The 20,904-nt window shown below is 42.0% G+C and overlaps 1 protein-coding gene across 1 annotated transcript; it reads left to right on the top strand.

The window, feature by feature from the left end:
* Positions 1-1,039: 1,039 nt before the first annotated feature.
* INHBA (inhibin subunit beta A) lies at positions 1,040-19,800 on the top strand. Its single transcript, XM_003406882.4, has 3 exons — positions 1,040-1,159; positions 3,650-4,163; positions 14,218-19,800. Exons 2-3 carry the CDS (start codon positions 3,776-3,778, stop codon positions 15,069-15,071), a joined length of 1,242 nt encoding a protein of 413 aa, XP_003406930.1. The 5' UTR covers positions 1,040-1,159; positions 3,650-3,775; the 3' UTR covers positions 15,072-19,800.
* The last annotated feature ends 1,104 nt before the right edge of the window (positions 19,801-20,904 follow it).

Raw genomic sequence — 20,904 nt, 5'->3', positions numbered from 1 at the left:
GCCTCTAGATTTTGCTTGTGGGCACAGTGAAAAGTTTATTTTATGCACGTTAAATCCTGCATACAAAACAACATATTGGGTCATATGGCTTTCATTAGCTCCCAATTTTGCACATTTTATCCAACTTGTCATGAGGATCCGGCTTATGCTGCAACTATACACCTTCAAACAGCCCTTCTCCACCACATTTGCCTGAGGATTCCTCCCTCCTGGGTAATTTCCCAGGCTTCCAACGAACCTCCCCAACTCCCAAAAAACCAACAAAACCAAACTGACCAGCTTTATCCCTATGTCAAGAAGCGTTAACCATTTTTTATTAATCTCATGTTATATCTATAAAAATTTAGAAATCATAGGACTTGAAGTTCTGGTAAAGAAGAATGATCTATGAGATTGTTGTTGTTGTTGTTTTCCCTCTGCTAGTGCCGAGGCTGTGATGCTAAAAACCTGGGAAGTATACTTAAAAAGTTCAGTTGCAAAGAATGACTATTTCCAGAGCTCTTGGTGATAAATGATTTATGAAGCAGGCATTCAGTTTCAAGACATAGAATAATAGTGTAAGTCAAGGGAGGAAAGCCTATCGCCTTAGGAGCGTCCCTATTTTTCAGAGTCATCCTGGATGAAGGATCTTATTAAAAAAAAGCAAAATCAGAATCTTATTAAAAAATATATACTGGAATCTCTGTAAGAAACAATACTTTGTAAACGGAGGCAACTTCATGAGGTAACAGATGTTTTATGTGAAGACATAAAACTGAACCCGAATCTAATGAGACGCGTGTGTCTGAGAGCAGTAAAAGAAAAGTTGAAAGTTGGACACTCAGGGAGCTCTATCTGCTGGATTCTAGTCACAGCCAGAGGATTCACTGGCTCCATGTATCACCCAGCACTGTCATAAGCAGGCTAGCAGGGCTTTCCATTAGATAATGAATTATGAAATATGTCTCACCCTGGAAAAACCAGTCATCCGCTGATGTCATGCTGATTCTAACCAATCCCCAGCAAAGCCCCAGCCCTCTCTGTTTGAGTGGTACCAATGTGTGAGTGTACAAATAAGTAGTACAGTATAAAACTTGCCAGTGCCAATACCATGAAGAGGAACTCAGACAGCTCTTACCACATGATACAAGAGTCTGCTGAAAGACAGAGGACCAGAAAGGTAATGCTTTTTAACTCTTGCTTCTGAGCTATTTCTACATTCATAATCAGAAGGGCTAGAAGGGGTTTTACAACTTATTGGCACGTCTCTGGGAGTTGTGATTTGTGCCTTTTTCTATTCCTCAGGCAGGTTAATGCAGCTCTTAGTAGTCCTAGGACATGCAAATAGATTTGTGTGTTTATGCAACCCACTCAGCACATATATACAAGTACCCATGCCAAAGAGAAAACTATTTTTAAGAGTTGCATTCGCAAACAATAAATTTAGAGAACACACACATCCTCACATACAGAGAGAATCCAAATACTGATAAGTTGTACTTATCTTAATGCCACTATTAGGACTTCTGAGTAGTTCTGAGTTATTAAGCTTTTAGTTCTATTTCAGAGTCTCCCGTAAAATTTAATTGGACTACAAAATGCTTTGGGTACTGTACATGTGACTCCAAATGGGTCAATAATGTTAAATATTATATTACATGGATGTTTTGGTAAACGATTATGATACAAACGCTCCCCAATGCTTTTTCACTCTTTCCCACCAAACTTGAGGCATTTTAGGCAATGTTGATAAAGTCTTAGCAATCATAGGAGAGTCACTGATGTTCTTGGAACTAAAACCCCAAAGGTGATGATAGATGGCTGGTAGCAGAAAAAGTCCTGCAAACAGTTGATTTGAGAAAGGGAAACAGTGTATACCATTCAGAAAAGCATTGTTACCTGTGCAAACTGGACTGTAACTTGAACTTAGTGTCACAATTTTCTCACTCTCCTTGTCCTCAGTTCTGACACTTGTAGTAATAATATTTATTACTTTTTTTCCACCTAAACTGCATTGCTTGACTATAATGCTGTGAACACACTAGGTGTCAGATGTAAACTGACTGTATCTACAGAAACAGAGAGGGCTTATGTGTGGGAAAGAAACTGAGAGGGAAGGAAAGCTTTAACAGATGGACCTCTTAAAGATACTTCTGCAAGATAAAAGCCATAAGACAGAAAATGAGAAACTGGGGTGGAGGGGGGAGATTAAAAAAAAAAAAAAAACCTTCAGAAAGTCATTGTTTAAAAATTCACATTTTTTTCTGTGGACACTAAAATCTGTGATGATTTCTTCTGTGCTGTTCCTTTGAGGCAGAAAGCAGCAGTATAGGAGCCTGTCCATGAATGTACTGCTGGGGACCGGGTAGGAGACAGGCTGAACAAACTACCACATGACAGAGAAAATGACTTGCCAATATATTTTAGAGAGACTTTTCCCCTAGGGCCAGTTATTCAAGTCTTAGGAGTGCACGATTTGTATAAAATTATGTGGGAAAGGCCGAATGCATTTTGCATTTTATCTGTGAAGTCAGGGCAAGCAGTGGTAGGCTGTAATTTGTGAGTGTGAATGTGCGCAGGGCACGAGGGGGAGGCTGAAGAGGAGAGGGGAAAACAGCTTCACAGGACAGGGCATATCAAACGCTGCTTGCTCTTGGGATTTTTCAATGCCCTGCCACATTCTGCAGTTGGGAAAAGTATAGTGTATCATATGATCCCAAACAAAAGTTTATTGCATTGCCCCTCAGTTCCCCTGCCAGTGTTGATAACCCTGGACATTTAAATATGAATGAATGGGGAAAAGGAACATCTCTTCTCAGATTCATTCAGGCCAGAACTATTGGCCAAAGCAGCTACCTTTGCTCCCCAGCCGCTCTTCTTGACCTCCACTACCTGTCAGTCAGGACCTACCAGCCCCCTGTCCCCACCTTCAGGGCCAGGTGGGTGTCTCCCCACCTCTGACTGTGATTAGGTCGGGTGGAGGAGCACAGGGGGCATACTTTTTACATCAAGTCATCCCTGTTTGAGATAGTGTGTTGGTTTGGGTTTTTTCCCCCTCTGCTAAAAGAGGAAGAAGGTGAAGCAAGGGGACTGGCCAGAGAAAGAAAAAGAAAGAAGTCGAACAAATTAGGAGAATGTCTTTAGAAAGGAAAGTAGAACCCCCGAGAATGGTGATATTTGAAGAGAGGTGTGTGAGGGAGCCGTGAGCAGAAGGAAGGCAGCCTGTCAGAAAACGGGCTGTCCCTCCCTCCCTCCCTAATCACAGCCTTAACTCACAGACAAACTCCCTCCCTCTTCCATTCACTCACTCACTTAGGGCCAATCCGTTCTCTCTCTCTCTTCCTCTCCCTCTCCCTCTCCCTGTCTCTCTCTCTCTCTCTCTCCCTACCTCCCTCCCTCTCCCCCTTCTCTCCCTCTCTCCCTTCTCTCTCTCCCCTTCTCCTCTCTCCCTGTCTCTCTCCCTCCCTTCCTCTCTCTGTCTCTGTCTGTCTCCCCCACCCTGTCTCTCCCTCCTTCCCTCCCTCCCTTTCTCCCTCCCTCCCTCCTTCTCTCTTACTCGGAGACAGTCAGGACTCTCCTCCCTGACAGCCACAAACCTACAGCACTCACTGCTTTCAGAGAGGGGACCTGCAAACAAAACTTCACAGAAAACTTTTTGTTCTTGTTCCAGAGAATTTACTGAAGAGGAGAAGGAAAAAAAAACCCAAAACCACACACACACACAAAACCTGTGCGTGAGGGGGGAGGAAAAGCAGGGCCTTTGAAAAAGGCAATCACAACAACTTTTGCTGCCAGGATGCCCTTGCTTTGGCTGAGAGGATTTTTGTTGGCGAGTTGCTGGATTATAGTGAGAAGTTCCCCCACCCCGGGATCCGAGGGGCACAGTGCAGACCCCGACTGTCCGGCCTGTGCCCTGGCCACCCTCCCCAAGGATGTACCCAACTCTCAGCCGGAGATGGTAGAGGCCGTCAAGAAGCACATTTTAAACATGCTGCACTTGAAGAAGAGACCCAATGTCACCCAGCCGGTGCCCAAGGCGGCGCTTCTGAACGCCATCAGGAAGCTTCATGTGGGCAAAGTGGGGGAGAACGGGTACGTGGAGATCGAGGACGACATCGGGCGGAGGGCAGAAATGAATGAACTCCTGGAGCAGACCTCGGAGATCATCACGTTCGCGGAATCAGGTGGGTGCTGGCAGCCGCGGAGGAAAAAAGGGGCACCAGGTCTGTCTTTGACAGTCCCGGGAGGAACTTCTCCCTCCAGCTGGAAACTGCTTGGCGAGGTTATTAGTGATTAGGTGCTGGGAGCGGACGCAGAGGCGGCAGGGAGGGGAGAGGGCTCCTCAGAAGGGACTCTTCTAGGTCGAGCTCTGGCTGCAGGCGACTTGCTTACACTTGCTAAACTCAGCCGGTCACCCTGGGAGGAAGCTCTGGGGCCAATGGTGCTGGAAGCCGGTCTGCGAGGGGCTCCCTCGCCCTGCCTATAAAACCAGATCTGAGCCGAGCCGGATGCAAGCCGGGGCATATTCAGGTGCATGGAAGCAGAGAAGGCTTCCGAACCCCATCCAAAGTTTTTATGGGGGGTGGGGTGGGGTGGGAGTAGGGTGATGGGGTGGAATGGCACAGATGAAGTCATGGTCTTAAAACAACCCTTCCCCTTTAAAAGTCCAATCAGAGAAGAAACAGGGGATATTTATTAGTGAGAGTCATTTTTACCTTGAGAAACTGTCCACGATGGTACAGGCACCACATTCGAGGCAGGAAAAAGCTGCTTTGGGGGACAGTTGACATTGAATCAGCAGTCACTTTTGGAAAACTGACTGAACCAGGAAAAAAAAAAAAAGAGTTTTGTTCTCTGTAAAGTTACTGAGAGCTCTCTGCCAAGGAATGCAACGTTGACAAAGTGCTCTCGGATACTACGCTGAACTCTCAGTCAATCCTTAAGAGGAAGAACTTTAATAAATAGATCCTAATCACTAGCCCAGGAACACACTAACCTGTTGCTGAATAGAAAAAATACCTGTCAAAAGCATGGAGCCAGGTTATTTGTACAGTTATGTGACACAGATTCCTTTGCATGCCAGCAAGCCCATGCACGACTGAGCAACATACACGTGTTAATGCCATGTTACTTTCGTGGTAGTGCCAGGCTCCAGAGAATTGTACCCTTTGGCAAATCCCTTTGAAAGGAATGCCATTGTTTTGTTTGGTAGAGCATATGGCCAGTAAAGTATGTGTAGGGACTCGCAGCATTTTTGTTTAAAAGTTTGCTGCAGCAGTATAAACAATTAAGGCAACACTCAGAATTTCCAACCCTGAAAACCTGTTGAGTCAGATGTTCTGTTTTCAAGAAAACCATGCAAGACCTGGACTTTCTTTTTGGGGGGCTGATAGTCTGCTGGCTTCATGGCGTCCCCTTGGAGAAGTCCTAGTGCCCCATAAACTTCCAGGGCAGTAAAACTCTCTCCCCAGAAGCGCCTCTCATGCAGGGGCGGTCTTTCTTTCTTTCCCTAAAAATTTTGGTCCATGCAGCTTCAAAGGACATGATAATTATGACTTTATCTTTTGAAGCTTGTTGAGGAAAAGAGTCAGGTTGGAGTTTTCAAGCGGCCACCCAATTTTTCTCAACTTTTAATCGTCGTAAGTTCGGAAAGAAAACACTTATGCTTTGGGCCCTGTATATGGAATGGATACTGTCTCCTGACACAAAGGGACCCCATATATGATTTTATATACTGAGTACCATCCGTGATGGCCTCGGTTGCAAGTGCCTATTCAGTTGGGTTTAACATCATCCTGTGACAAAGTATACCAATGCCCTCAACCACTGACTGACCACGAACCCAACCGTCAATCATCTAACTATACACCTGATGCTAGCAATACGCTCCTCTTTTTGACTTCTTGGACGTTCATAGCAAATCACTCTCTTGGTATTTGGGGACTTTTGCAGTGAAAGAATTTGACCATTTCCATTCTTTCTGTACTTTGGCCCTCATCTCAGTGCTGATCTTTTTCTCAGTTATACGAGGTCGTGTCCTTTTTACTTTTCCGTAAGGTGTTTAATCGGAATGAAACGAGCTGTTTTTTAAAAAGGTGATTCATTTGATTTATACGTTGACTAAAGTTTAAGGCCTGTAATGGAAAACTCCTCCCAGAAGAGTTTCCAACCTGACTTTGGGTGAGCTGCTGGGTTCTCAGAAAAAGTTTTGTATATTTGCTTATTTTTCCTCTCTAAGAAGTTTCACACATCACCTTCAAGTTGATTTAGCGTAATTTCACAGATTTAATGAGTCCATATATAGTAAACAATTTCCTCTCCCAGTAGAGTACCATGTGAGCATTTTCATGCAGTTTTTGCTACCCAGGAAAGAGGTTTATCATCTGGAAGATTGTAGTGAACATATGAAAAGGAATAGCAAAGATCTATCTCTGTGGCTTTTGGAATAATTCAATTTAAATAATATTCCAACTCTGTGGAATGTCAAGATTTTTGGAGAATAGGACAGGGCATGTATTTTCCTTTTCTTTATAAACTGTTTTGTATAGCAGAGAATCTAGTCAATAAAGTTGTCACTCATTCGCATGCCATAGACACATATCTACTATAAGATTCCTCAGTTTTGGGATACGTGTTTAATTTTTGCCTCTTTGATTGTTTAATAAAGCCAAGGCATGGTAACCACTGCTGAGGGACTAGAAAAGCTAAAGTGCCTAGAACTCTTTTAACTGAGTTTGTCCCACCATGCTCAGGTAGAAAGCGCCCCATCTTTGTAAAGCTAACATGAGTTGTTATTGAATGCGAAGCAGGGAATGCTCCAAGGCTCTCTGACATTTATTTCAATAAACAAAAATGCTTTTCTTTTTATGTATGTCACCCAAGATTGCTCGCCAAGGTTAGTGTGATCTTCGTTTGGCTGTGACAGAATCCTCAGTGTTTACCTTAAGACTTTAAAGGGATGTCATCTCTTTGAAAGGAAGGCAGAAGGGATAGGTAAACCCAAGCCAGCTACCACTATAATTTCCAGTTGTCAGGGAGTTTATTGGCTGTTGAATCGTATTTTATCTTATTTTTATTCATGACAATAGTTGGCCAGTTAATGTACAATAACAACATAATGTTGAGTCTCCAACATTATATATGCTGCCAAATTTATATGCTGATTCTGATTATTAACTTAGCAACTGATCACATTTGTTAAAGAAAGGGTAGGGAAAGAAAGACAAATGAAACACCAAGATATGGAAATTGCTCATATAGCCCAGGTGTTGGTGACAGCAACGCGTAAATCTTCTCTTTTGGAAAATACTACTTACTGAAGATTTGAGTTAGAATTTTGCAGTGCTTTTTTTTTTAAATAGGAGTCTGAGAAGGTTTGCTTGGATGACTGTTTTCCCCCACCTCAGGAAAACCATCTCAGAATGGAGTTGACTTCTACTACTTCCATGCCAGCCTTCTGAACTTCCCTGTGAATTACCCCTCATTGAAGGATGCTTTTAGGGGTTACACACTTTCTTCTCTGAGTAACGGGAAATGATTGGCCACAAGGGGGCACATTCCAAAGACTTTTGCTGCTTGCCAGTTTATCTCCCAGGGAAATGCAATTTCACCTACCCCCCGTCTGCAGTGCCCATGATGTGAGTGATTATCAGTTACCTCTGGCTTCCTCTCATCCTCCAGAGAAAGTTAACATTTTATGGGATGGGGAAAACATGACTACCTACAATATATTAAAGGAGACAGAGGGATGGACATGGGAATATTAGTGATACATGTGAACATTCCGGAGCTCTATGGACGGCAGAGGAGTGATAAATTTTAAAAGCAAACAAAGCAGAGAGTGGAGAAATGTGACCATGAATCATCAGCAATACTGATTTGCTCACGTCTCTCCCTAATACGGTCGCCTGGGCTTTTACAAAAAAAAAAAAAAAAAAAGGCCTCCATCCCCCATGATTTTTTTGTTTTGTTTGTTTTGTTTTTTTGCCCAGTTTGCCTGCCTTATCAACACTTTTCACCAACAACAAATGACAAGTGACTTCGAACAGGGAGGAAAAAAAGCTATTTATTTAGCGCCTTGTGGGAACATGGTGTTCAGCTTCTGAAGATGCATTTATTTCCATACTGAGTGTGTGGAGAGAAATAGTGGAGACACGATGTAGAAAGAGATTAATCGTGGTTTGCACTTGTGAAGTAGGTGTATTGGGGTGGGGGTGGGGAGTGTTAGGGTGGATATCCTGGGGAACTGGAAGTAATACCTTCCCAGGCACTTTTTGTGAAAACACATATTTATCTTGGCCCCTCTTCTGCTAAAATCTACTTGAACATGATCTCTTAGCTGAAGTTCAGAATTCTTTATACTTGACTGGCTCCTAGATCCAAAACTCCCAAGTATAAAAGTTCTCAGGAACTTTTTTCAGGAATGGAAGATGTCTCTGAAACTCAGTGGCTTGGACCTTAGGTTATTTTCTCTACTTCTTTTGGGAACTTAAAACCTGTTTTTTCCTCTAAATATTTCACTTTTTTTTTTTTTTAATCACCATTTAAATAGTAGGCACGGATGATGAATGTGGTTGAGTGTTTACAGTTTCATAGCGGGTCCCAAGGAAAGGTATTAAGGCTAAAAAACTAACCAAGATAATTTGGGACCAAAACCTGTGATTCTACTACAGGCAAGAATCTCTTTTGGAAGCTAGAGGAGAAATAACCTTTAAGATCTGACTTATTGCCCTCTGCAGAAACCCCTAGAAATACCGTCCAAAAGCAAAGCTAGTTCCTCAAAGAACACACATGTTGTAAATGGGAATTCTCTGGCTAGTGACAACCCCACAACTAGGCACAGTGAAACCTTGGTGAAGAATGGAAAATTAAACTAACAGTCGCTTTTTACAGTGAAGCTTTCCCCTCAATGGGGAGTTTAAATGCTCATATAAACAACAAGGCTTTCCATATTAACGTTAGAGACGTAATTATGACCCATATGTAGAAGGGCAGCATACTTTAAGCTTGACCTTGGTGAGGAAACACAAACCTGGAAACGCTGCACATGTGGGTTGCTTATTTAATTGGAAGTGTTTACGCACCCACAATTCTGAGATGTAGGGCCTTTGGGATGAGTAGCTTTTTGCATCTTAGTGAGGGGAAGGGAACAACCAGGCTTGGCTGCTTGCTTAACCCTTGGCATTCCTTCATGATTAAGTGATTTAAAAAACATGTGAATAATTCTGAAAGCCAAGGAAAATCTGCTGCAAATATCCTTTTAGGGGTTTTTACCTCCAGCTTACACAATCTTTCCTCTGTGCCATGCCTCCCACCCGACAGCATTTCAAAGGAATTTCCTGTAAGGTGCAACATTTATCCCTGGTGCCCATTTTCCTGTACCTTTTTTCCTCGCTCTTTGATATATGTCCACCAGGCTCATAGAAGCTTAAGTGATGAAATATTATCACCCACATGGGTTTGCGTGGGACTTTCTTAGTGAATTACTCAGGCACAGCAGGCTGTGATACACGCCTTGCCTCACAAGCCCTCAGGAGGGAAAAAATAGCACAGAAGATGAAAAGAATGTTATCAGAGAGTAGGTAATGAAAGGTTAGCAAAGCAACCAGCTATATCTGGCTAGATAGGTAACAGTGTAGGAACCCAGGGCACACCTGTATAAACTAATGCTGTACCTGCTCACAAAGCATTATGGGAGAGCTTCCATTTCAGGATTTTACAGCAAGAGATAGTTAAGTCAAACCTGAAACTGATTAGAAATTGAACCTCAGCTTCAGGCAACGTTTTCCCTGTTTCCCAATTGTTCTGCGTAGATATTTGAAGATTGGGGCGTCTTGACCCTCTTCACTGCAGTACAGCAGTCTCTCTCGGGGAATATACAGATAAAGGGACTATCATAAATTGACCAGTTATTTATTACATTTTTCATCCCTAAGAAATCTCAGGGTTTTTATATATTTCTGAAGCCTGCAGACCTGATCAATATCATTTCCTCTCAGCTTCCAGCAGTCTCCTTCTCCCCGCCCCCTTCTGCAATGAAAGCTATTGTAACAGGAAAAAAAAAAAAACAAAAACACTGCTTAACAAGTAAGAATACAATAAAACTTGTAAAATGTACCTGCACATGAGGTAGACATTAGGAAGACTTGAGTCTCTCTCTTCCCCCTGTTCTCCTGAGCATTATGGCAACAGCGTTTTCTTGAAATTGGATCTCAGTTTTTTTTATTTTTTTGCCTGATAAAATATCATGCAATGTACAAACAGCAGTTCCAGAAATGGACACCAGGAGAAGGAGGCGACAGGCATGTCAGTTAGTAGGGGGAAAATCCAAATGTCAGAAATATGGGGGAGAGATGAGGCAGGCAGGCGATGGAGGCAAATGCGGGGAGCAGTGTCTTTGAGTTCAGATAATTAAACGGTGCATCAATCAGTGTGCGTGCCTGCCCAAACCACGCCAGCCATGCCAGGCAGTTAATTACCAGCCAAGTCCAGGATGAAAGTAATTTTATGATAACTCTCTGATCCTGATATAACAGCACCTGACAGACTGAGCCCCCTCGAATGAGTACTCTCTTTGTATGATCCTCTCTCAGGAACACTAAATCATTTGCCTCCAAGTACAGCTGCTTGTGAAGAAGAGGTGGGGCTCTCTCACACATTAGAAACCTGCTCTCAGGAAATGAGGGGCTGTCCTGGGGGCTGTGTGACTGCAAGCAGCCTCGCTGGCCCCACCAGAGCAATTTGGATGCCGCTGTCACTTGTTCAGCTTGGCCAATTAGCCCTTCCTCCCTCCCCGCACTGCCTGGCACCCCCTCTCCGTAGCATCTGTAGACTTCTCGGGGCTGTGTTCATAGAAAGACCAGTGTGTGCCGGTCAGCACTACCATCTGGACTCTCTATCCACCTGAGGGCTGTCTACCTTCACCCTCAACCCCGCCTGTCAAGCGTGGGTAAGAGCAGAGCCTGTAGGAATGCGCTACCTGAGACCCAGGGAGCTTTCGCATCCTGGAGATCAGTCTGAAGCTCCAGTTTCACACACTTTCTTCAAAAAATAAAACACAAGCCTGTGCCCTCTGCCTTCTCTAATTTAGCAGCTACTATCTCTCTGTCTTTACAGTGACACTCTATGCAGTTTAGGATTTCAGAAGCTGGCCTGTGTAGAGGCAGAAGGGGAAACAGCAGGTAGCTTGTTAACATTCTCCTCGGGCAGGGTGGGCAGGGTGGGCAGGGTGGGCAGGCGTTCCTATGCTGCCTGGGAGGAACCTGCCCACTCTCCCACCGCCCCGTCTTGGAGGCTTCGGTCGGCCTTTTTCTCTGGTCTTGGGAGAGCCAACCCCTTATGATTCTGCTGCTGATTGTATTTTAGGTTTAAATGATTAAGCTCTCCTTCCCGGAATCTTCTTTCTTGCTTTCTTGAACAAACAAACAACAACCAAACCACCACCCACCCCTCCTTTGCAAAGAGGAATACTGGATTCACGTTTTTTAAAAAAGAGTCATCATGTTTTCTTAAAAAAGACAGCTTCCCTTGCTAACGGCTCCACACTCTGGTGATCTAATCATAAACCCAGCTTCATTATTCATTTCAACTCCTGCCAGGGACATGAGGTGGGAGTCAGAGGAACTCCCCTCACCATCATCATCGTCATCATCCTTGCCAGCGTCCTACCAAGCTTATGCAAAGACTCCAGAGAGCCTTTCTTATAAACGTCCAGCTCTCCTCGGCCCTTCCCTCAGTAAATTTACCACTATTATAATCACAGTGTGCAGAGTGTGTTAAATTAGGAACAGAACTGACAGTGCGCAGTGCACAGAAAAGCCTGCCTTCTGCTGCAGAGAACTTGAAACTGTGCCTAAAATTTATAGTACCGTAAACATCTCGAGCCCGAGAGTGATAAGTATGCCTGGATTTCCGCTAGCTATAGAAATCTAGGCAGGGAGATCTTCCCAGGGAGTTGTGAGTTACAAAATAAACTTTTTAATATTGTCCTCAGATTTGTGCATGGGATATGTGTGAAGGTACGGACAGCCAGATAATTGGAAGCAGGTACTTGCAGGAGGTGGTCATGTAAATAGAGGGCATGCTTTGTGTATTTTGACCCAGTGGCCAAAATGGAAGTGAGGGGAAATATTTGATGAATCAGACCACTGTAGCCTGGACACCTGTTCCCTATGGTGAACATGGTTAGATGAATAAACAATGTTTATTAAACATACAGGTGCTTATGAAAAAGGAAGTAAGCAGATGCCATTCTAATTTGAGAGCTAGGCAAGAACTGAATGGTCCTTGAATACAACTGCTTGACAGTGCAGAGATTTGTCTGTAACATTAGTAGATAACCAGTTGCCATTAGGGCTACTGTGACTCATGGCAACCCCATGTGAGCCAGAGTAGAATTATACCGCATAGAGTTTTCAATCGTTGGCTTTTTGGAAGTAGATTGCCATGCCTTTCTTCCAAGGTGCCTCTGGGTAGACTGGAACTTCCAACCTTTCGGTTAGCTGCAGAGCATGTTAACCATTTACACCGCCCAGGGACAAAGCATTAGTATAAACTGCTATTTGAAACATGCTGTTGGTGCTCAGTAAGCTGCAGTCAGAAGGGAAGGAGGCAAACATGAAGGATTCAGAGGTAGGGGTGCCTCTCTTAATCTAATTCAATTGTAAGAAAGTCTCCATTTGGTAATGGAATTTGTCCAGTAATTGACTACATTCTGCTAAGCACTGGGGCAATGACAGTGAATGAGACAGATAGGACCTCAGACCTTGGGGGCACCTAAACTGGGCTGGCTGGAGCGGGGGTGGGGGAGATTTCCGGAGAGGTTTCTTAGTGGAAATGCCATTCAATTTGATAACTGAAACATCATTAAAGTTGGCCACTACTGATGTGTGTTTTGTGGTGGTGGTGGTGGGGAGCAGGAATATTCTAGGCAGAAGGAGCAGCATGTTTGACTATCTGCAGGCAAGAGAGCATCAGATTCTCAAAGACCTCAAAGAAACACCATGTAATTAGGCCCCAGAGAACTGGAGGAAAGAGTAGCTTCTGCAGAACCCCGGAGTACTGGGCAGTTTCTCTTCTATCCTGAGGGCAATAGGATGTCACTAAAGGGCCTTGAAGAAGGACTGACATGATCAGATGTGCCTGTGAAAAATATTCCTTTGGTTGCTTAATGTAGGAATGATTGAGGAGAGATCTGACTCAATACCAGACAGGCAAATTAAAGAGGAGTAATCCAGGGGCCCTGCATGCCCCTGCTGTGTTTCATCTTCAGGCACAACCAGGAAGATGCTGCACTTTGAGATTTGGCACTGTGGTTAGGAACTACAGCTACTAACCAAAAGGTTGGCAGTTTGAATCCACCAGCCATTCTTTAGAAACCCTATGGGGCAGTTCTACTCTGTCCTATAGGATCACGATGAGTTGGAATTGACTCCACGGCAAAGGGTTTGTTTAGTTTAATGCAGGAAAGAAATGATGGCGGAGGTGGGGGGCTAAACAGGGCATGGCAAGAGAAGAAGAGGCTAACCTACCATCTGCACATGGCAGACACAGCTGGGGTGTGTTTGTGTATGTTCATGAGAGTAAAATTTCCAAGAGAATAATAATATTATTATGAGAATAATACTATTTCCGTACCTTGTTGTAGCTTACAGTTTGCGTTTTCCCATTTGATTCTTCCAAACCTATGAGATTATAGGTCAAAGTCATTTGTGCCATTCCCATTTTACAGAAGGTGAAATGGAGACAAAGTAATTAGTCTCCAGACACACAGCTGATGGGGGCTGCAGCAGGCATGCAGGTCTAGGCCATTCCCCTTCTAGAACAAGGATCGACAAACATTTCTGTACGGGGCCAGACAGGAGTTATTTTAGGCTTTGCAGGCCGAATGGTTCTGTCACAACTACACAACTGTGTGTTGTAGCACAAAAGTGGCCAATGAGAACACATAAAGGAGTGAACATTGCTGAGTCCCAGTAAAACTTTTTAGACAATGAAACTGGAATTTCATGTCATTTCCATACTTGTGAAATATTATTTTCTTTTTTCAATCATTTAATAAGTCGTTGTTAGCTTGCTGGCCATATGGAAATAAGTGGCGGGCTGAATTTGACCCACTGGCTATGGTTTGCTGGGCCCTGTTCTAGATGGTCAATAACAGAAGACTCATACTTGCTGGAAATTAGGGAATAAATGCTAACTCAGGATCTAATGCGTGCCCCTGCTGTGTTTCATCTTCAGGCACAACCAGGAAGATGCTGCACTTTGAGATTTCCAAGGAAGGCAGTGACCTGTCAGTGGTGGAGCGTGCAGAAATATGGCTCTTCCTAAAAGTCCCTAAGGCCAACAGGACCAGGACCAAAGTTACCATCCGCCTCTTCCAACAGCAGAAGCACCCGCAGGGCAGCTTGGACGCAGGGGAGGAGGCAGAGGAAGGGGGCTTGAAGGGCGAGAGGAGTGAACTGCTCATATCGGAGAAGGTAGTAGATGCTCGGAAGAGCACCTGGCACATCTTTCCCGCCTCCAGCAGCATCCAGCGGTTGCTGGACCAGGGCAAGAGCTCCCTGGATGTTCGGATTGCCTGTGAGCAGTGCCAGGAGACCGGCGCCAGCCTGGTGCTCCTGGGCAAGAAGAAGAAGGATGGCAGTGACGGAGGGGAGGATGAGAAGGAGCAGTCGCACAGACCTTTCCTCATGTTACAGGCCCGGCAGTCTGAAGACCACCCTCATCGCCGGCGGCGGCGGGGCTTGGAGTGTGATGGCAAGGTCAACATCTGCTGTAAGAAACAGTTCTTTGTTAGTTTCAAGGACATTGGCTGGAACGACTGGATCATCGCTCCCTCTGGCTACCATGCCAACTACTGCGAGGGTGAGTGCCCCAGCCATATAGCAGGCACGTCAGGCTCCTCACTTTCCTTCCACTCGACAGTCATCAACCACTACCGCATGCGGGGCCACAGCCCCTTCGCCAACCTCAAGTCGTGCTGTGTGCCCACCAAGCTGAGACCCATGTCCATGTTGTACTATGATGATGGTCAAAACATCATCAAAAAGGACATCCAGAACATGATAGTGGAGGAGTGTGGCTGCTCATAGGGCTGCCTGGCACAGGGGGAAAGGGAACAAGTGTTGCCCAGAGAAGACAGTGGCAAAATGAAGAAATTTCTTTAAGGTTTCTGAGTTAAGTGACCAGAAAAATAGAAAAAAAAAAAAAAAAAAAACCTAAAGTAAGAACAAAACCTGAAACAGATGAAGGAAAATGTGGAAAAATCCTTAGCCAGGGCTCAGAGATGAAGCAGAGAAGGAACTGGAAATAGGGAGGGAAAGGGAGAATGGTGTGCCCTTCATTTCTTCCAGCGTCAAACTGATGACGTCGGTTATTGAGACGGGGCTGGTACTCTTTCCCCTCTGGTTCCCTTCCAGCGTGAGCCTTGGAGTCAACTGGTCTGGTCTGCAATAATGTGGACTATCACATCCCAAATAGCACCCAGACAGCTATGAGTTCGAAAGCGCCATTCATAGGCACTTTCCCACCCAATTTCCCTAGGTCATAAGGTATGTCTGTGTGACACTATCTGTTTATATCAATGCAGACACACACACACACATAAGACATACACAGACATTTCCGCACACCACATACATACGCATCCTGGTGAAATAACAATATCGTGCAGGTGGGCACACTTTCTTTCTCTGTACCACTTTTGCAACAAAACAAAAAACCAACATTAAAAAAAAAATTGAGAGCAAGAATGGAAAGAGTGAAAGGATCAAGGAGAAAAGAATACCAAGTTATATTTCGTTAAGGTGCTTTTGATCTTAGAACTATGCAACCTAATAGGTTTGAAACTGTTTACCTGAGAGAGAACAAAAAGAGAGACTTTTTTGTATTGGAAGTAACCTGATTAATTTTTATTTTCTTCAAGGAGAGATACTTGAAAGGAATATGTTTGTCCATCTGTTGGATCCAAACATTTCTATATTTTGTAAATGTTTTTTTTTTTTTTTTTTTTTATCGTTTACTATTTGCACTACAATGGTGTTTGACCTGTCTAATCCTTATTTAACAAGTATTTTCTTGGGGCGGGTGGGGGGTGGTTAAGAGCTGCACTTAATGTGAGCTATAAAAGAACTGCTACAGCACACAAAATAGCTATTTTTATTATTATAATTATTATTATTATTTTGTACCTTAAAAAATAGACACATACACCAAAGACATTTGTGTGAGCCTTTAAACAGTCTGTCTGTAGTTGGTATCATTCACCATTAATGAGTCAGGGGTTTGGATTCAAGGTTGAGGATGGGGGATTTGACTCCTTTTACATCCATGAAACAGGACATTTCATACTGGATGTACAGTAGTTGTACACTGTTGGAAAACAAGTTCAATCAAATTCATGAAATGCTACATGCTTGTATGTGTATATATACATTGCTTGTGCATATGCATACCTGTGTGTATATATACATGTATTGTATCATGTCCTTATACAATTTAAGCACTTCAGGCTGTCATTTTTTAATGTTCTTAAAGCAATGAATGTTTGTGTGCAAAACACAGTATTTTTAAGAAGGATAGGCTATATAGTTTTTGCTTTTACTCTGAACTAGGTGGGCACATTTCAAAAATTTAGATGGGAAACAAAAGCCTGGAAATTCCAGAGACTATTTGGAAAGGCCCTCTTTATTTAAAGGAGTTAAACTTCCTCCTTTCTCTTCCCCAGATTCCCCACATTTACAAGTTATCACCTGCAGAGGAAAACAGGAAACCCATATTAACCAAAAGTCTGGGCTGATTTTTTTTTTCCAATTTAAAGATATTATCTATTGGAATCAATCTTAAATCAGATGTTCTTTTAGGGAAAAAAAAAAAATAACTCTTTGGGCTAGACTAAAAAGTTCAGTATGTTTTTTATGATTAAAGTTTAATTATGAGAAATATTACTTATACCTGCTGGTCTAAATATTGTTGTTGTCAATGGTTAAAAGTTAAAGAAATTGGGGAGAAGGTGTTAAGAGAGTGGGGGGCGGGAAGAGAACAAATAAGAAGAGACAAGGATGGGAACAATAATAAATTCCTAATATTTTGATTTACAGCCAAAACTCTTGGTGCAGAACTTTGTATGCATTGAATCAGAGGCAAAACAAAAACAAACAAACAAAAAACAAAAGAACTGCATTGTTTTATAGATATCGAAGTTCATGCTTAAAGCTGTTTCTATCTAATTTATCCCACAGTGCTTAGCTTTCCTAGAACAACTAATAAAGTTATTCATTCCTGTGCTTTTAAAAAATGCAAGCCTTATTTTTGCTGCCCTGTTTGAAGTTAGCAAAAATCTTTAGAAAATTGGGATAAAAATGCTAATGATTGGAGTAGGGGGTGGAATTATAGTGATCAGTACTCTAAAAAATATGAGGCTTTCAGCTCTACATCAATTTGTAGACTTTTAAAAAATTAAATTATAGGAAAATACATAGCAGTGAGAAACACTACAAAGAAGATTTAGCTCTTCTTGAAAAACTGCTAATAAACTATAACACTAGTCTATATGTAGGCAAATTAATTTAATCTCATTATAGGGCAAATAGACTTTCTAGGTTTAGTGGTCCACCCCTAACGTTCTGCATTAGGAGCTCAAAAGTGGATTCTAATCAAGACATGAGAGGGAGAACACACAGAATTGGTACTTTTCCCCTCACTCTTAACCATTGGCTAGGAAATCCTGCATGTGAGGAGGGTAGGTGTAAGGAGGAACATTCTAAGGATAGGAGTTGATGGCCACGTTCACCTCTCCAAATTTTCATGAAAAACTTTAAAAGCGTTTTGAACCGTCTCTTCATTGGTACCAGAACTGACCCTGGAACTTGTGAAAAGAGCCTGAGGAAACAGTCCCAGCTCACTGTGGTATGGCAAAGATAGTCAAGGCAGTGGAAAAATCCAGAGGTTAGAAAGACAGCAGATACCCATGCGTGGTTTCAATTCATCTCAAATATGGATGCCATCTTCTTAAGCCCTAAGTCCTAAATGCATTAGGGGTAAAATGGGTTTGATTAGTGGCCAAAGTAATTAGAAGCAGAGCAAAATGAAAACCTATATGACAATATTTTAATTGGACATTAAATGATCAGGTTCTCACACACCCATAAACTTTAACCTAGTTTCATTAAATTTATCTGGCCTCGAAACAGAATTTTTAATAATGTTGGTGGGTATGCAGCCTTGTGAACAACCACACTTTTCAAATAGCAGCATAACGCCAGAAGGAAAAGCTTTTGAATTCTACCATATTGAGTTTTTCATGGGATGTTTTTCCTGAAACAAGGATGGCTCTGTCTGACCTTAATATATCTCCAGTCTTTCTCCAGGGTGAACATCTAGGTTCTTAAAAATCTACCCATACTAATCTCAGAAAATCATCTCCTCCTACGTCTTTTGAGAATAATAAATACATTGTAGACACAATTGGTATTTTATATATATATATATATATATATATACACATATAAATCAAACCCAGGGCCGTCAAGTCAATTCAGACTCATGGCAACCCTATAGGACAGGGTCGAACTGCCCATAGAGTTTCCAAGGAGTGCCTGGTGGATTTGAACTGCCGACCCTTTGGTTAGCAGCCATAGCACTTAACCACTACGCCACCAGGGTTTCCATGTATATATATATATATATATATATACACACACACATATATATATATATATTTTTTTTTTTTTTTCCAAAAAAGTAAGGAGACTTTCTGGCCACTGAGTTGGGATTTTCTTATCCCTGAAGAACAGCCCATTTTATATTTCTTTAAGATTGATTCCACATTCCATTTTCAAAGAGAGTTCCTGCATTCTCCTGTAAGGTAGAATTTTGTTTTCACCCCTGTGGGATTGGACTTCAAGAGGTGACTCTAAAAAAAAAAAAAAGAACAGAGAACAAAAATGCCTCAGTTGTATTAAACTTAGATTCAAATTATCATATTCACTTGAAAAAAAAAAAAGATTTCCTGTAGGCCTTTTGACAACTTCTCTTTTCAGCACAGAGAGAAACTTAGTCACCCTGAAAACCTGCACAATAAACGAAACTTGTAGATGTGGGCAGAAAGTTTGGGGGTGGACATTGTATGTGTTTAAATTAAACCCTGTATCACTGAGAAGCTGTTGTATGGTTCAGAGAAAATGAATGCTTAGAAGCTGTTCACATCTTCAAGAGCAGAAGCAAACCACATGTCTCAGCTATATTATTATTTATTTTTTATGCATAAAGTGAATCATTTCTTCTGTAATAATTCCCAATGGGTTTTACCCTCTATTTAAATGCTTTGAAAAACAGTGCATTGACAATGGGTTGATATTTTTCTTTAAAAGAAAAATATAATTATGAAAGCCAAGATAATCTGAAGCCTGTTTTGTTCGAAAACTTTTTATGTTTTCTGGTTGATGTTGTTTGTTTTTATTTTGGATTTTTTTTTTTTCTTTGCATCTTACATGCGGTTCTTTAACCAATGTCTGTTTGGCTAATGTAATTAAAGTTGTTAATTTATATGAGTGCATTTCAACTATGTCAATGGTTTCTTAATATTTATTGTGTAGAAGTACTGGTAATTTTTTTTTATTTACATTATGTTTAAAGAGATAACAGTTTGATATGTTTTCATGTGTTTATAGCAGAAGTTATTTATTTCTATGGCATTCCAGCGGATATTTTGGTGTTTGCGAGGCATGCAGTTGATATTTTGTACAGTTAGTGGACAGTATTCAGCAGCGCCTGATAGCTTCTTTGGCCTTATGTTAAATAAAAAGACCTATTTGGGATTTATTTTTTTATTTTTATTTTTATTTTATGGCTTATTTATTGGTTTTCCAAGACCGACTTTGCACACATATCACCACATCCTTTGCTGGGTGATAATTTAGTTCCTACTGTGGTTTTCCGGAGGGGTATGAGAAACAGAATGAATGGGAGAGAGGACAAGAGCTGAAGTGGGCACTCAAGTAGGAGAGAAAGAACATATATTTCTGCGGCAGAGGTTTGTAATGGGTTGCAGATGCTTGGACCAGCAATATTATAGTTTATTTATTTTCTTAATTTTCCCTTTCTAAAACTGTAATGGCAACTACTCACAGGACATAAGAGGTCTCTCCTCCTTTCCTCCCTCCCTTTCTCCCACTCTCTCTTCCTGTCTGTCTCCCTTCCTCCTTCTCTCTCCCTCATTCCCTACTCCCTCCTCTCATCCCTTCCTGTTTTTATTTTCCTTCTTCCTCTTTTCCCTTCTGGGTAGAAAACTGCAAACTAGTGGCGTAACTTGAGCTAGAGAACTATATACATGGGAAAGAATTTAGTTCTGTCATTGGGGCCGACAAAACCAATTTGGAATCACAAAAGTTAAGTCAAGAATGAATTGATCTTTCTGTAGTTTTTCTGTAGCATTTATGCCCAACCCAGAGGTTATAGGAAGGAAGAAGTAGCACTTCTTAGATGTCCATATGAAAACCAAGCTTATCTGCAAGTATCAGCTCATTGGGTTCCCACTGATTATCCTTTTAACCACCCTGAACTGTAAGCGTTGTTTTCCCCATTTTTACAGATGAATCTGAGGCACAGTTAAGTAAGTCCCTTTGAGACAAGGATTCCAACCTAAGTCTACATTCAAGTTTAAAGTTAATTTTCTTTTTGACGTTCCATACTTCTATTTGTGTGTTAACTTCCTCATGTCCTGAGAAAAAAAAGGGGGAGAGGGAATAGCATGTTGAAGACACTTCTAGCTTTTTAACACAGACACTTTATACTCATCTGGTAGTTCACTTGTGCTTATCTCCAAGTGACATGCCAAGTCCAGGTATTTTTATTTTATTCAATCAGAAACTCCCAATTTTTTAAAATGAGAAATTCTAGTAAGAATTATTACACTTATGTTCTATA

The sequence above is a fragment of the Loxodonta africana genome, chromosome 8 (genome assembly GCF_030014295.1).
Source record: "Loxodonta africana isolate mLoxAfr1 chromosome 8, mLoxAfr1.hap2, whole genome shotgun sequence".
Lineage (NCBI taxonomy): Eukaryota > Metazoa > Chordata > Mammalia > Proboscidea > Elephantidae > Loxodonta > Loxodonta africana.
This window is presented reverse-complemented; position numbering and strand designations above follow the sequence as displayed.

What these genes read in the sequence shown, in the direction of transcription:
- INHBA (XM_003406882.4), top strand. Translation starts at nt 3,776, where the DNA reads ATGCCCTTGCTTTGGCTGAGAGGATTTTTGTTGGCGAGTTGCTGGATT. An exon ending in CATCACGTTCGCGGAATCAG is followed by an intron (nt 4,164 to 14,217) that starts GTGGGTGCTGGC and finishes TTTCATCTTCAG; the next exon opens with GCACAACCAGGAAGATGCTG.